Source organism: Musa acuminata, chromosome BXJ1-8 (assembly GCF_036884655.1).
Source record: "Musa acuminata AAA Group cultivar baxijiao chromosome BXJ1-8, Cavendish_Baxijiao_AAA, whole genome shotgun sequence".
Taxonomy (NCBI): Eukaryota; Viridiplantae; Streptophyta; class Magnoliopsida; order Zingiberales; family Musaceae; genus Musa; species Musa acuminata.
In genome coordinates, this window is record NC_088334.1 from 5,068,523 (window position 1) to 5,085,450 (window position 16,928).

General features: G+C 39.5%; 2 protein-coding genes across 2 annotated transcripts; one reads left to right on the forward strand and one right to left on the reverse strand.

Moving 5' to 3' along the window:
- Positions 1-440: 440 nt before the first annotated feature.
- LOC135587186 (DNA damage-binding protein 1) lies at positions 441-10,701 on the reverse strand. Its single transcript, XM_065078291.1, has 19 exons — positions 10,462-10,701; positions 9,995-10,043; positions 9,043-9,102; positions 8,877-8,968; positions 8,018-8,069; positions 6,859-6,921; positions 6,707-6,756; positions 6,526-6,601; positions 5,386-5,595; positions 5,176-5,282; positions 4,946-5,054; positions 4,586-4,786; positions 4,285-4,500; positions 4,005-4,115; positions 3,386-3,661; positions 2,997-3,271; positions 2,497-2,848; positions 1,571-1,855; positions 441-1,216 (listed from the first exon to the last, which is right to left on the reverse strand). The coding sequence occupies exons 1-19, from the start codon at positions 10,563-10,565 to the stop codon at positions 635-637; spliced, it is 3,270 nt and encodes a 1,089-aa protein (XP_064934363.1). The 5' UTR covers positions 10,566-10,701; the 3' UTR covers positions 441-634.
- A 338-nt stretch (positions 10,702-11,039) lies between these two features.
- Positions 11,040-16,767, forward strand: LOC103993619 (translation initiation factor IF-2, chloroplastic). Its single transcript, XM_009413750.3, has 12 exons — positions 11,040-12,936; positions 13,030-13,062; positions 13,208-13,321; positions 13,505-13,654; positions 13,736-13,834; positions 13,924-13,986; positions 14,067-14,222; positions 14,368-14,433; positions 14,754-14,990; positions 15,087-15,362; positions 15,455-15,643; positions 16,173-16,767. Exons 1-12 carry the CDS (start codon positions 11,464-11,466, stop codon positions 16,332-16,334), a joined length of 3,018 nt encoding a protein of 1,005 aa, XP_009412025.2. The 5' UTR covers positions 11,040-11,463; the 3' UTR covers positions 16,335-16,767.
- The last annotated feature ends 161 nt before the right edge of the window (positions 16,768-16,928 follow it).

Genomic DNA, 16,928 nt, shown 5'->3' on the forward strand with positions numbered 1-16,928 from the left:
CAGCCCCTTCCCATCTGTTTTTCGTCTGATTTCTTTCAAGTTGATGGGTGCCAACATCAACCTCACGGTGGTCGGTTCCCCCCAAAATTTTTTTTTTTTTTGATGTTGTTGTTGTTGCTTTAGATCCTGCGGACACAGCTAATGTTGATTTCGTCCGAGTAATATTGTTTCCGTTGGTTTAATACAAGTCAGTCTGGAAGTGACTGCAAGTTGTTTTATTAGTAAATGGTGTTCCAGTCAGCCTAGTGGAATGGATTTTGGTTGGGATTTGGGTGGGAAGCCAACGTTCCAGAGTCGACCTAATTGAATAAATTCAACATAAAATAAAAACATATCACAATCAGCAAGCAATAAATATCGACGACACGAGGACAGGGCCACACCACATTTTCCGCACAAAATAAAACCATTTACGGAAAATGATAAAAAAACTGTGACCCTGAATGGTAAACATATGGTAGCTTATAAAACATATGGTAAACAGATGGTAGCTTATAAAACAGATGGTAAACGACAGCTTACATGCATCCTTCACTTGGGCACACAGACCCATCAACTCACCATGTACCGCCTTAGGAGGAAGCCCGCTGTAACATGAAGAAGCAGCAAAATGAGTTCCCATCCGAGACATTCTTCAATGCAATCTTGTCAGCTCCTCCACTCTCTTGCAAAGCTCCTCCAATGGAACTCCCATGGAGGATGCTATCTCGTCCATCCGACTGCGGCTGAGATCAAGGAAAGACTCGATCAAGTCTCCATCCAAGAAGTTCCTGGCATCCACTGTCTTCTTTTCGTTGTTGAACGATCGCCATTGCTCATGGCTCAGGCCACCCACCCCCTTTATTACCTTCACGAGGTTGGCCTGGAGCTTCTCAAGGAACACATATTGGTCATGAGGAAGGGACGCTACCACCCCAATGACACCATTGATAGTGCCAAATATAACCGTCGGAATGTGGCCTGCCTCCAAATCCGGAAGTCGCATTACCAGTGATCCATGTCGAAAGCGGTTGACAAACTCTCCAAGGTGGTATTCACCAACAACCTCAAGCCGGCCTCGCTCCTCATCTGTAGCTGCATCACTATTTTTCCGCACTGTAAAAAGGTTGTAGTTGTTCTCAGCACCGAGAAAGACATCATCATCAAGAATCTCAACAGCTGACATCCAGTTTGCATTATAATCCCTAGCTAGCTCCTCTATCGCACCTTCCTCGTGCTGAAAAAGTAAAGTTACTCATCAGGTAAAAAATTCAGGGATGAACAATACATAGATGCTGAATATAAATGATATATCTGATTCAGCAATAGTCAAAATAATTCTGGTAATGTAAATCAACAAATGTACTATGTTCCTCATGCTTCAGAAATGACAAGATGCCAAGGCCCAAAAAAAGAACCTACACACTTAATATTCAACAAAGGACATATATATATATATATATATATATCCCTCTTAGAAGACAACTATAAAAATTCTCCTGGGTCTCTTTCTGATCTTATTACACAAACAAAAAAGAAATTGGAACCATGTAAGTAATTTACAAGCAACACAGGGATAACTTGACAATACCTTGTATAACAACAGAGATATAGATTTCATCAGATCACCAACAACAATGAAATCACCGCGAGTTTGAACATACAAAGCAAGTATATGCCCATGATGTCCACACTCCGCCTGCAATTCCCTTGATCCATCTTCCCGAAGCATCCATTTGTATAGTTGGATTTTCTGATTAATAGCAGCCAGCAATTTACCATTGAAAGCATTGAGAGAGTACACAGCACCCTTGGTTTCCTTTTCAGCAATCAACTGCAATTTCCCATCTTCAACTACAAAAACCAGGATTCTTCCCTAGAAAATAAAAACCAGATAGAGAATTAAATTTGAAACTAGTGAATCATTCATCAAACATGAATCGCATTTGACTGGAATCTAATGTTCTGTATGATTTCTGTAGAATAGGTTATCTCACTGCAAATATTGGAGACATAAGATTCATCCCATATATCAAATGAATAATCTGTCATAATACAGATCGTCTTACATACATACAGAGCAAATTATATGTGAAATATTCTAACAACTACACGGAGCATAACAATAACTACAGACCACGAAGAAGAGTATAATCAAATCTAATCAAACTGCAGCAATAATAGGTTGCTAAGAAGAATAAATGTCAACACTACAGAAAAGGCCCACTCAAGACTTGTATAACGTAACATATAAAGAATGCCCTGCAACTAGAAAACTGCAAAAGAAAAACCTTCTAGAAAAGTTTTTTATGGTAAAACTGACAACGTCAAACCTCATGATGAAAACGCAATACTGCACTTAAATACAAGGCAAGTATTTATGTAAGAAAGCCTGTACCAGAAAATGCACTGCAAGATTTGACCAAGAAATAGCAGATAATTCTGCGCGTATAGCCAAATTAATAATTTTGGAATATCCAGAGCTGATATTATACAGTTCATATAGCTAAGGCTCACCTTGCTAGGCTCATTTTCTTCAGGCAAAACATAAGCTGTTCCAACACAGTAATACGCATTATTGTCATCTGAGAATGAACAACTAATAATGGAGCAACCGTATTCATAGGTATCAAGAGGGTAGGTTGATATGAACTCAAAGGTTTGATCATCCAACAGGCGAACAAAGTGCATTTCTGTCTCCTCATTACTCGTCTGGCAGTTCTTGAGACTACAAATGGCAAATGTTCGAGACTGCTCCTGATGGCAAATTCGACGTGCATGTTCCCCCAGAGGAATTGTGCGAATGTGAAGCTTTTGGATATCATCTATAGTTCCAATTGAAAGTTCACCTTCTTTTGCTATTGCAAGGCTGTTTTAGAACATTAATATAAACTATAATTGGATGACAAAGAAAATTTAGCATCATAAATTGGGTAACACAGAATTATAAACTTAAATACTTTTGGCATTTTCTGAGATATTATGGCATAAAAAATAAAAAAAGGGAAATAGAGAACCTGTCAGGAAAAGCAGCTGAATTAAATGGACACATGTGGCTGACTTCCTTCAAATTCACATTACTATAGAGTAACTTCTTGTTGCTACTGTAGATAACTGTAGGTCTATCTGATGCTGCAAATACATGTGTGGTATCCTTTGAAGAAAATGTTCTGAGCATAATAGGCTGAGTACCAAGAGAGACCTTCTTCCTATTAGATAATTCACCGGTGCTCAAATTCAGTAGAAAATTGAGCAGGTGTCCATCTCCAAGGGTACACAGAAGATAAGATACCTGATGAAGATTAAAGAAGGCAATTAATAGAGGCATCATTACTTGCAATAAAGCATAAAATTGTACTGCAGAAATGCCACAAGGACAGCATCTTTATGCTCCAAATCTGCTTACCCCTTCAAAGGTACATAGAAGAACAGATCGAGGAATAATTTCACCTCCCAGATTTTCTTTTGCAAGTAGTTCTAGGCTAGGAAGTGAAAATATCCTGACACTAATATCTGTCCACATACCAACTGCGGCTAATGTGCTATAATTAGGATTTTCACCACTTGGATTTATGTCAAGACAAGATATCTCATAGTCCAATTGTACATGTTTAACTTCGGCCAGCTTCCCATTTCCAATCTCTAAGTAAACAAGATGGCCACCGCCAGTGGCCAACAAAACCTGTATTTCACCGAAAATATCACCATGTCACTCAGTCTATTATCATACTAACTATGCTAGTAAATGTGCAAACCAACATATATCTGAAATATGACAGATTTAGTTTCAAATATATCCTTCCCAGAAGTGTTTTGTGCATAATAATATCACAGAGATGAAGGTGCATTTAGTTCCCATGTGGAAATGTCTCAATATAAAAGCTGAGGCACAAATGTAATCTTTTCATGCTCTAGAACTCATATGGTGTAAATTTAATATAGAACGATCATATGAGTTGCTAACAATTGTCTACCTATGAAATTTAAAAGAAGGGGAAAAGGTAAAGAAGAAGCTGAAACACAACCTGGGAGGCATTAGCAGTTGCAACGTTGACTGAGTAGCCTGAAGGTGCATTCCACTCATGCAGCAACTCTCGAGTGGTGGAACTCACTAATCGAACAGAATTAGCAGTAACCTAGTGCATATATTGCATTAATGACAATTTTTTTTAAATGCAAGCCCTGCCTCATAGAGGTATGGATAAGCATGAGTCCACAATTGATTAGCAAGCAGCAGCAAGTGTGGAATCAAGCTATCTGAACATAATAAAAACCACAATGAATGCAATCATTGTAAAATTGCACCTGCACAAGTTGATCATGGATGGCATTTTGACAAAATAAGGTTTGGGCTTCTGCGCAAAATCCTTCTATCTCAGATTCTTCTAATTCGTCATCCATATTCATTGCCAGGACACGTGTCTCATTGATGAAGCTTACCACCAAGAAGGTGTCATATGGATCATTAGTAGAAGACCGCAAGGACCATAACCCTTTGATACCTTGAAGTTCTACAGATGCCTACCAACAGATGTCTGCAGATAAATAAAAAATGCTCCAACTATTTTGATATGACCATCAATAAAGACACATAAAGGCATCATACCTGTTCATTAATCCCTATTCCATTTCGGACTATGCGGAGGGATCCATCTTTATAAGCTCCCGAACAGGTAACAACCTGACCCTGACCTTGCCTCTCAAGATCAACAACACAGAAATCCACAATAGGCCCCAGGTTGACATATTTTTCAAGAACTTCAACATATGAACCCTTTGCATCAGGTTGTAGATTCAGTTTTATAAGCTGTTATTAAACAATTTCAGTGCAAACTTTCATAATTGCAACAGAACGCAACAAGATGCTGCGAAATCAGGCAATACATAGAAAAGCACAAATAGCAGCAGAGAATTCAACTGAGGAATCATTTAGTGGAACTGCCAAGAAAATCATTTAGTAGAATACCTGTGAATCACCATAGCTTGAACCAATATACACAACTGCATTATCAAGATAAGATATTGTTGATGCAACAGAGGTCTCTCCTAAGTGCTCAATTTTCAGACCAGTTACTCTGCAGCATTGTGCCAAAAAGAATCAGTATATTAACTTTGGAACATTTTACAGTTAAAAAAGAAAAAGAACACTCGGTGGGTCTGATTCCAAACATAATGAAACACAAACAGATGTTCCACCTTTCCCTCTCGTGAGTGATGACGAGTAAATGTAGAAGGCCTGCGTTATCACCAAGCAAGTACCGAGAGCCATCTGCATCAACTCTTCCATAGGCCCTTGTAATTGACTGTACATAGCAATGGGTAGCAAGCCACAGAATTAGAAAAATAATTGAACAAATAATTAAGTTATGATTAAAATGACTAAAAGCATTAAGTGAACGAACTTACCGGTCTGATTGGTATAGCTTTAAAAGCAGAAACACTACAATAAACGATCGTCTCCTCCCCTATAATTATGACACCACCAAGGGGCATGGGCACAGGAATCAGAATACCAGCCCCGTTATCAAGATTAGTATGAGACAATGGACCCTCAACAAAGTCCTTATCCTTGAGCGCTATCTCATAAGTCTTAGCATGCCGAGCATCCTTGTTATCCTGCATGACATAATCATGAAATTAACGATACTTTGAGATTTTCTTAGTATAGATTAATTGGCTCAGTTTTAATTAAATAATTTAGTAAACATATATTCAAGGCCTTTTAGACTTTCCAAAAGGCATCTTAAGCAATGAAGATATTTAATAAATTGGAAACACAGCAGACTTACCATGAAACAAACACTTTCTGTGGTAAACTAACTATACAAAAAAAGACCCAAAAGAAACTAATCCAATCGAAAGAGACCTTAATTCAGATTTTAAAAGAAATGAAGTACTGAACTTGCAGTTAAAGGTTCAGAAAAGTGACTAGAGGTGATACGAGGTGGAGGGACAGATCAGATGTTATGAATGTGAAACAGAAAAACAGACCAGATGGAGACTGCACAAGCAACAAAGCTGTGCACTAACCTGTGCTGTTATAACGTTTAAAACTTCTTTTGGAAAAGAAAATACATTTAATACTGGATATCACCTTTTTTAAGGAATGACCCATAAAATCATGTTTCTCATATGTTTTCACCAGGATGTTGATGCACACAATACATCTTCTTAGTTAAGCAATAAATTTGTTAAAATGTCATAGAAACAGTTGCAATGTTTCAAAAACTACTTAAAGATTCTCTAACCAGTGATGTACCAACACAGTCCCAATTTTCTACAGATACAACTCAAAACATACGTGGGCTTCTTGTTCTTTTTTCTACCTTTTTCCTTTCAAAAAGCCAAATATTATCATTGTCCATTTTGCTTTACTCACTTACCTGGTGAATAATTCAATGTTCCCTTACACAAAAAAAATTGGAAGCAAAACTTCATTCCGGCATAATGGTACATTGGAATAATAAGACTAACAAGTAATAGACATGAAAATGCTTCAGATATAACAAAATAAATGTTAATCAATGGTGTAACTTCTGTTCTTACTTGGTACAGGACCACAATTGTAGGCTTCAAACAGCCATAAAGAAATTTTATATCTAAAACTTGAAGTTCTTCAAGCCTGCGATGGAAACAAACATTACAAAAACATTTCTTAGAAACAAACCCTTGTTGAATGACTTGTTAATGAGTGATGATCCGATGAGAACATCTTCCATGGGGATACCTGATGTTAAAAGCTTCCTTTAACTGTCCTTTATTATCGAATGGTATAACCTGGCAAAGAAATAAAAACCATAAATTATGAGTAGCTTAGCCCTGAATGGCTGGATCTCAATCACAGCTATCACTTAAGAAGTAGATTCACAGATGTATCACCTTAAATAGACCATCATACAAGTGGAGGCCAATCAACCGACAGTCAGGGTCAATCAAACCAATCTACAAAAACAAAGAGGTTGACATCAATAAATAGCAACCACATAATTAACTCTAACAAGGTCTGCCATACTGAATCGTACCGCCCGGTACGGGTGGTACATACCGGTCCGACAGACTAACGGTACGCGGACCGCCCGCTACCGGTCCGGTGTAGCATACTGTAGCATACTGTAACACTAATAAGTAATAACCACAATCAGTACTGTAGCACTAATCAGTACTGTAGCACTAATAAGTAATAAGTAATACCTAAGTAATAACAGTACTGTAGCATTACTGTAGTAGTAATGTAGCAATAACAGTACTGTAGCACTAATAACAAGTACTGTAGCAAATGAACAATTATATCTGGAGAACACTAATAAGTAATAACCACAATCTACAGTGCATAACTAAGCATCTCCATGGACCTTTGGCCCTACACTGACCAATTGAAATCCAAGTCATTCACTTTGAGTATTGCTTCCTGTGCATAGGAAAGCAGAGAAATTTGACCATACTTGTTTAGATCCACCAAACATTAAGGTGAATTGTTGAATTTAGATATAAAATATGATGACCTAAACGTGTGCCCGCTAAACCAGTCAATTACTCCATGCTCAGACATTAAGGGAATTTACAATATGGCATGAAGTGTCCACATTCCACAAGTGATCACACATAAAGAACTTACACTGAATGTCTAAAAGAATTCGAAATTGTACCAAGGATCTCAATACAGTAAAAAGCCACTTGAAAACACTTGCTTGATGTTGCAACTTAAGTAGTTACTGGCTGGCAGGGTGCTTATCCAAGGGGAAAGAGGGAGTGAAGACAGGGGCAGTTCTCTTAGATATGAGCCAAGTCTCTAACTTGTGCCCTATGCTGTGCACCGAATCATGGTACCCCACATTTCTCCTATCAACAATGGAGTAATGGACTCTTCTTTAAATACTTATGTTTCTCTATATTATATAGACAAAGACTCAGTACAAGACTGCAAAGTGGATAGAGATCATTCGAGTAGGAGAAAGTGAATCAACAATTAATTTATCAATGTACTATTTACTCATATTTCTCAACCATGAATGAACATGTAGTATCAAGTATCTTTTACCTGTCCGTTATCTGTTGGACGACCAATTCGATCAGAAACATCACCCATTGCTCTGCACAACAAAACAGCACGTTTTTGTATGCTTCAGTAAACAGGATCCTACAATTTGGTCTAGAATTACTACTCATGGGGGAAAAGCAAGTTTCGTTTATACTCTCATATTCAAGGCTAATGACTATGGATAAACAGAAGACTACACTGAATGCTTAAAAAAATCAATATGTGAGAACTATGTGAAAATCAAAGGCCTGGGTTCCTTGATTATGTATAACTGAGAAAGCAATGTGTATACATCATTTCTTCCATCAGAAAATTGATTGGAAAAGGTTAAAATCAACCTCGGCAACCAAAATGGCAAGTACAAGCAGATGAATGACATCTAAAGAGTTCATTTTCTCATTACTGTGAAATCATAGGGTATTGTAACTGCAACAATATTAACTACCAACTTAGTGCATGAAATAGTCCACGTGGTACGTGCGCAAAGGTGCATGTACTCTTAATAGTCTTTGCACACTGTTGATGTGTGTATAATGTACATACATCAATATGTACAAACATATGGATTAAGCATGAAATATCAAGACAGTTCAGTGCTCGCCTCAACCAAAATCATCCAGGTTGCCCTATTCACATATATTTCAATCAGCATGTTATATAGTATATAATTAAATTAAAATGTAAGTCCCTCATCTTCAACATTCCACATTCCTTTTTGAGCATCAAAAGGCTCTTGCTCTAAAAGAAAATAAAGCTAATCAAGGAAAGAGTTATCCGTGCATTACATAGGGCTCTGCACATGGAAGTATCAAGACACCTTTTCACAAAATAAGAAGAGCATTCACATATCCTTCTTTACCTTGTAATAAGCTCTGATGTCTCTGCATCCCACTGAAGAACACAGAATTTGTACCTCTCCGTAGCGATAAATAGAAAATCTTGAGGTTCACCCTATAGAGAATTCAATATATGTAAATTAAAAAGAGGTCTCATCTCGAGAAAGCATGAGAGGGCAAAAGACTCACATGCGGACGAAAAAGTTCGAGTGTGGCAATTCTTCCATATATAGGTACATCCAACATGGGCTGCATTAACAAAAAGATCAATTCAAAAATGTGAGTGCAACAAGAAACTAACACCAAATTGTAAGTGCTCTACGAATTTTCTGACTTTTAAAATTCAGATATGCATTAATTAATAAATCAAGTAGTCTTGAATCATTGTTTGTTAATAGTGATGAGAAGAAACAAAACACTATTGAGCTATATGATAAGATTGACAAAACAGACAAAGAAGATGATAACCAAAGAACAAAAGTGAAGTTCTAAGCAATTTCCAAACATATTTATCTCCGTCAACAGACTAACTGTATTGGCCTCAATATTAATCATATAGAGAGAGGAGAAACTGAGCAAGAGTTTTGTTATGATGATTTGCATAACCATCTTGCTGCGTCTAAAACACAGAAGCCATAACAATGATTGCTGCTCATAAAGCATGTGGAGAAGTCATATTTTACTTTCCACGTTCAACTAAAATTTCTAAGCATTTTCCAATTAATGGTCAAATTTAGATTAACAAGAAAGATGAACACCTGCTAGGCAAATTGCCTGGAAAAGCAAATGCTTCAATAGCACATGCAAAACATCCTTTCAACTAGAACACAACAGCAATAATAGATGACCCATCAAACTAATAGGTTAAACCTAGTAACATGTTGCATAAGATAATTCACAAACATGATTCTGGCAAAATATTGTCTAGGCATCTAATATGTCTACGGATTAGCCTTATTTCCATGGTTCTTTTTTTTTAGAGGGTAATTTCGTACACATCTTTATCCCGTCTCGTACAAACTACTAGTAACAGCATCCTCCAACAGCTTTAATATTTCTAAACGAGCAACAAAAAAACTTCATCGATAGTGTAAAGAACAATTAAATAAAGAAAATAATAGACGAATTATGATCCTGTTACCTGCAGTCCATGAGGCGTAAGTAAATGGATTTCAATGCGTGTGCATTTACTGCAAAGAAAAGGCAGATTATCAATCAAAAGCAACGGCAGCAAGACTGAAATATCAACATCGACAAACTTAGACCAGCATCGCCAGGGGCAACGAAACCAAACGGAACCAAAGAAAACCCCAATCAAGAACTCCAAGAACTAGATAAATCAAGACCCTAACTAGACCTTAACTAGATGAGGCCTTCCAGTCCAATCACGGAACCCTAACTAGATAAATCAAGTTAAATCAATCAGATAAATCAGATAACTAGATGTGGATAAATCAAGACCCTAACTAGATGAGGCCTTCCAGTCCAATCACGGAACCCTAACGCGAGACAATCTCCACCAAAATCACAGAAACAGCCAATTGCAAGGCACAAAACCCTAAAAAATTAAAGAAAATGCTTAAGGGGAGATTCGGATAGAAGCATTACGCGATGATGAGGTTGAGCTCTTGGGGGCTGGTGAAGTTGCCGACGCACGAGTGGGTGACGTTGGTCGGCTTGTGAGCCGTCACCACGTAGTTCCACACGCTCATCCCCACCGCCGCCGCCCGAGTTGCTCGCCAAACGGAAGAGAGGAAGGAGAAGGCGGAAAAGGTCGGGAGCGAGAGGAAGCGAGAGGAAGGGCCGTAAGGGTTTCCAGCGCTTGAAACAAGAATAGAATGTGCGACGCACGTGACAGAGAGACCAGTTATTGCTATTGTGTGGATGGGCTCGACCGGTCCTTGTGATTTAGAACGAGACCGGATGGAACCGGTCTAATATTAGGCTTTCGGTTCCATGGTGGGCCTTATTTGGGCTTCTTCTCGACCCATCCATGTGATTTAGAACCAGACCGGATCGAACCGGTCCAACAATAGACTTTCGGTTCGGTATTGGGCCTGTCCATTGGATGTCACAACAGTAATAGGGATTTTGACAGGCAATGATCAGACAAAACCAATCCATGCAATAATAGCACAAATGTGGCACCACAGGGCGCCATCACATATCCATCACAGGGGTTTACAGAGCGTGAGTGGATCTCCCCCTATCACAAACCTTATCGCCTACACACACATGCTTACGAGCGGAGAAACAGCCACATCCTCCCTCAAAGTTAACCCCTTTTTCCCACCTTAACTTCATATACAGCATGGTTTTATCACGAGGAATCAGAGGGATCCAATTTCTCTCTCTCTCTCTTCTTCGGAGCAGAAGAAATTACAAGAAGTCTATCTCAAAGTTCTGAGGTAAAGCTCTCAAATTGAGGCCTTGCGTTCTTCTTTTGGAACGAAACTAGGGTTTCGGAGGGTATCTGGGTGAGGATTGGACGTCCTTTTGTTCAAGATTGGAACTTGATCGTGTTCTTGCCACTCGGGTTGCGGTTCAAAGATGCAATTTTTATGCTAGTTTGGTGGGAGTTGCGTGTTTGTGTGGCCTGCTTGCGGAGCAATGGCGTCTCCGGCTTCCCTCGCGTCGCTGGGAAGCGCGAGGTCCGTTTCCCCGGGAGTCTTCGAGGTGTTTCCCTCTGTCGTCGCTGTTCGGAGGGTTCATGTCGTTTCTAGTATTAGAGTCGGTGGCTTCGACGGCTGGAAGAAATGGCGTCGCGTTCGAGGTCGAGTGTGTAAGTGTATGGTGACCACCAATTTGGTTGAGGAGAGAGAAATCCCGTTCTCTGCGGAGTCCACATTGAAGGTCAGTAACAGCAGCGGTGGCAGAAACGATGATGCGGATCTCATCCTCAAGCCTCCTTCCAAGCCTGTGCTGAAACCCCTCCCTAACGGCCAGGTTGATCCTTCGAACTCGGGCTCCTCCATTTGGTCATCCGACATGGTTGTCCGTGAGAAGCCGATGGCCGCAGTGGAAGACACAGAGAAAGTGATAGAATCTCTTGGTGAGGTTTTAGAGAAGGTGGAAAAGCTTGAGACTACGAATGCCCTCAAATTTGGTGGTAAAGATATCAAGGGCAATGGTGCGCCCAGTGGCGGCTCCAAACCGGTTGGGCCTGAGAATGCAACTTCATCTCCTAGGAAGTCGAAGACGCTTAAGAGCGTTTGGCGGAAGGGGAACCCTGTGGCAAGCGTACAAAGGGTAGTTAAAGAATTGCCCAAGGTCAGGGAGGATAGGAAGAAAGATATCCCTATAACCACAGAGACGAAGATATCAGGTGCTGCTCAAGTTGCTCCTTTGAGGCCTCAAATGCCTTTGCCGGCCAGGCCGAAGCTGCAAGCAAAACCTGCAGCTGTTCCGCCTTCCACTCCTGCAGTAAAGAAGTCTGATGTCCAGAAGGAAAGGAAACCAATTCTTATAGATAAATTTGCATCCAAAAAACCAGTTGATGATCCAATTGCAGCTGAGGCGATTTTAGCAACCCCTTTGAAGCCAGCAAAAGGGCCCCCACCATCCAAAGTCAAAGATGAACGACGTAAGAAATCAAGTTCTACTGGTGGATTGCGCAGACGTATGACAAATGATGGAGAGATATCCGAACAGGAAGCCTCAGAACTTGATGTGCCTATCCCTGGGGTAACAGAGCCAAGGAAAGGGAGGAAATGGAGTAAGGCAAGCCGTAAGGCTGCAAGACTGCAAGCAGCCAAAGCTGCAGAACCTGTTAAAGTCGAGATTCTTGAGGTGGGTGAAGAGGGCATGTTGACAGAGGAGTTAGCATATAACTTGGCTGTCGGTGAAGCAGATATTCTTGCATTTTTGTTCTCAAAGGGAGTTAAGCCTGAGACAGTTCATGCTCTTGATAAAGACATGGTCAAGATGATATGCAAGGAATATGATGTGGAAGTAATCGAAGTTGACCCGGTTAGAGTGGAAGAAATGGCAAAGAAGAAGGAAGTACTTGATGAGGATGATCTGGACATGTTAGAAGATAGGCCTCCTGTTATTACAATCATGGGACATGTGGATCACGGAAAGGTACCAGTTTTTTTTTTTTTTTTTTGCTATTATTAGAGTTAAATCCCTGTATAAATGGACACTTATTTATTTATTGGTAATCTGGATTGACAGACAACACTACTGGACTATATTCGAAAGAGCAGGGTAAGTTCTATAACTTCTGTCCTGCATGTGCGTTCCTGTAAATTTCTTATTGACAGGTTTGAATGTCCTGCAAAGCAGTTGTGTGCAAAACTTTTCCACATGTCTATCGCCTCTCTCAAAAGCTGAGTCTGACTCATAATTACAGGTGGTAGCATCAGAGGCAGGTGGAATAACTCAAGGTATTGGCGCATACAAGGTTCTTGTCCCAGTTGATGGAAAGCCTCAACCATGTGTCTTTCTTGATACCCCGGGGCATGAGGTATTTGTTATGTGCTCCTTTTCTTCTGCCACTAAAATTTTCAGCTGATATTCCCTTCTGGTTTTGGGACCTCATTGTGATCTTGGCTTTAGACGTAAAATCAAATTTTGTAATATGAGTCTTGAATCTTTGTTGTGGGTGAACCATGCAATGCAATTAACTCCTGCTCTAAACTTGCCACAGGCATTTGGTGCAATGAGGGCACGTGGAGCAAGAGTGACTGACATTGTCATCATTGTAGTGGCTGCTGATGATGGAGTCCGCCCGCAGACCAGTGAGGCAATAGCTCATGCAAAGGCAGCTGGGGTGCCTATTATCATTGCCATTAACAAGGCATGCCAGCTTAGTCATGCTACATCTTCTTCATATCTGGCATGCAAGTAATTGATTACTGTTGTTCATTCATGGATTCAGATAGATAAGGATGGAGCAAATCCAGAAAGGGTTCTGCAAGAGCTTTCTTCTGTTGGCCTTATGCCAGAGATATGGGGTGGTGACATTCCTATGGTTCAGGTTGCTCCCACTTAAAAAATAGCTATAACCTTTAAACATACTTTCAGTTTTTATGGTTCATAAAAATCGTTAGTTGTCTCCTGAATCAGATTAGTGCTCTTAAAGGAGAGAATGTTGATGAACTGTTGGAGACTGTTATGCTTGTGGCAGAGGTATAAGATTAGTCTCAGATTCAAAGTTGCTTACTTTGGCGAATTTCATACCTTATTTAGTATTTTTCACAATTGTGAAGCTGCAAGAATTGAAAGCCAATCCTCAAAGAAATGCTAAAGGCACCGTTATAGAAGCAGGTCTTGATAAAGCAAAAGGAGCTGTTGCCACACTTATTGTGCAAAATGGAACCCTTAAGAAGAGTGATGTTGTAGTATGTGGTGAAGCTTTTGGAAAGGTTTGCCTTCGTCTTGTTTCTTTAGGAAGAAGTGTGGATAAATTTTTGCCAGCCTTTTCATACACATTATTAATGTTCATAGTCGTGGTTTCTTCTCCTTTTTGAGAGCTTACTAACATTTCACGTTAAATCGCCTCATGAGTAGGTGCGTGCTATGTTTGATGACAGAGGTGGTCATGTTGATAAAGCTGGACCATCAATGGCTGTGCAGGTATATTTTTCTCTGCTTATCTTGGGAATAACTAAAGTTAAAAGATTGTTTTCAGAACATCTGATGATTTGCACCATATGGATTAGTTAGTATTCTTGAAACAAATAGCTCAACACAATCGTTAATTATACACGTTGCACAATATGAGGTATGGTCTTTTAAAAATCTTGAAGGATATGGTGGATGATAAACACTAATGTGATGTAATATTCTAGTTTTTCTGACTGGACGTTATTTTCATATTTCTTGAAGTCTTATATCTTTGTTTGTTAACCACTCTTATGCCTTTCCTTCTTCACTTGGAATGTTCAAATTCCTAGGTAATCGGTCTCAGTAGTGTTCCTATTGCTGGTGATGAATTTGAGGTTGTCAAATCCCTTGATGTGGCACGCGAAAGGGCAGAAACATGTGCAGAATCATTATGGGTTGCACGGATATCTGCAAAAGCAGGGGAAGTTAAGGTCACTCTGTCTTCCATCGCTTCTGCTGTTGCAACAGGGAAACAATCTGGTCTAGATGTGCACCAGTTGAATATTATTCTAAAGGTTGACGTCCAGGTAATATTCTCCAGATGCATGTTATCTTGGATATTGCATCCAGCACATTGTCTGTACATAACTCATTTCTGAACGCAACACTTTCATACATCTTAGGGTTCGATCGGAGCTATCAGACAAGCTCTTCAAGTGCTCCCTCAAAGTAATGTCAGTTTGAAGTTCCTCCTCCAGGCTCCAGGAGAGGTGAGCACTAGTGATGTTGATCTGGCTGTTGCTTCTGAGGCCATTATATTTGGTTTCAATGTGAAAACACCTGGTTCAGTTAAGAGCTATGCAGACAAAAAAAATGTTGAGATTCGTCTGTATAGGGTCATTTATGACCTTGTTGATGACATGAGGAATGCAATGGAAGGACTTCTAGAGCCTGTTGAGGTTAACACTTGACCATCTTGAGCTTCTGTTTTTTGCCCGGACACCTAAACCGACATTTTATTTTGATTCTAATTATGTCTGTTATCTTCTAGGAACAAGTTCCAATAGGAACAGCAGATGTTCGAGCAACATTCAGTAGCGGTAGTGGACGTGTTGCTGGATGCATGATCACTGAAGGAAAGGTGGTGAAAGACTGTGGTGTTCGGGTTGTTCGGAATGGGAAGACAGTTCACACTGGCACAATTGATTCTCTTAGACGAGTGAAGGAAGATGTCAAGGAGGTACGTCACAAATAGTCGCTCATTTTTCAGAAAACAGCTTAGGTAACATGAACTGCTGTCTTCTAATAATTCACAATATTATGAACAACAATGCTATAGAAATTTGTATCAGGCTTACCACGATTGTAGATGGTGCCAATTGTATTCTGAACACCCAAAGTCTTATCAGTTCGTGATAATCACCCAAAGTCTTATCAGTTCATGATAATCAGTTTACTGCTGTAGTATCTTTAGTTCAGGAAAAAGAACGGACACTACCATGATCACATATTGCCTCTGATCATATATTAGCATGAAAATTACAAGCAACTTAGTTTCCAGTTAAATATGTTATAGATTTAATAAAAGTTTTACATCTGATCTTATATTTGCATTGTCACTGTGTAATATTTTTATGAATCATTCTCCATCATGTACTGTGGATTTGGCAAACAATAGTTCCTAAATGCTATAGTGTGAAATCTGATACCCCATGCATGGTCATGTTTTCTTTCTCGGGCAATGGTAAGTTCTTCTTTCTGGTTTCCAGGTTGGTGCCGGGCTAGAGTGTGGAATTGGTGTTGATGATTTTGATGATTGGGAAGCTGGAGATGTCATAGAAGCTTTCAATACGGTTGAAAAGCAACGGACACTTGAAGAGGCATCTGCAACAGTGGCAGCTGCATTAGTTGGAGCTGGTATCGAGTTGTGAAGCGGAAAACAGAAATAGTTGATTGAGGACATTCTGGTCGATTTGACATGCATAACCTGTGGCAGTCTTGTAAAACCATCCCGCTGGTGGCGGTTCAAAGCAACTTCATCAAGCTTTTGGCAGGTTAAGTTACATGTCACATCTTCAAATTGATCTTTGAAGCTGCTCTGCTTCTCTGCCATATAAGCTTATGTAAAGTGAATCTCAGAAGTCAGATGTTATTTCTATTTCTTTTTTTTCTTTGTCCACAGAGAAGGGCACTAGATCTTTTTTTTTTCTCAGTGATTCAATTACCTGTAACAAATAGTGATCGTTTTATATTTCAAAGCATTGCTTCCTCACGACAGATCGATGCTGTCCTGAGTTTATTTATTGCCCGATGTATGAAAGAAACCATACCTAAAAGGAAATATATACCATTCTATTTGCAGAACATGCTATATAGTGCTGTAACATCCTTGTATTACTATCTTGTGTTGGAGATGATATTGACATTCATTTTCAAATGGGAGCATCAGTAAGGTAAAATATTTAGATGCTGCCCTGGAAGAGAGGAGCAAAATTAGGATTGACATGAGATATTGATGGAGAGCA

Coding starts and splice junctions, on each gene's coding strand:
- LOC103993619 (XM_009413750.3), top strand. CDS start 11,464: ATGGCGTCTCCGGCTTCCCTCGCGTCGCTGGGAAGCGCGAGGTCCGTT. Junction 14,223..14,367: donor GTGGTGAAGCTTTTGGAAAG/GTTTGCCTTCGT, acceptor CCTCATGAGTAG/GTGCGTGCTATGTTTGATGA. Junction 15,363..15,454: donor GACTTCTAGAGCCTGTTGAG/GTTAACACTTGA, acceptor GTTATCTTCTAG/GAACAAGTTCCAATAGGAAC.
- LOC135587186 (XM_065078291.1), bottom strand. CDS start 10,565: ATGAGCGTGTGGAACTACGTGGTGACGGCTCACAAGCCGACCAACGTC. Junction 6,602..6,706: donor AAGGAAGCTTTTAACATCAG/GTATCCCCATGG, acceptor TTTCCATCGCAG/GCTTGAAGAACTTCAAGTTT. Junction 3,272..3,385: donor TTCTATGTACCTTTGAAGGG/GTAAGCAGATTT, acceptor AATCTTCATCAG/GTATCTTATCTTCTGTGTAC.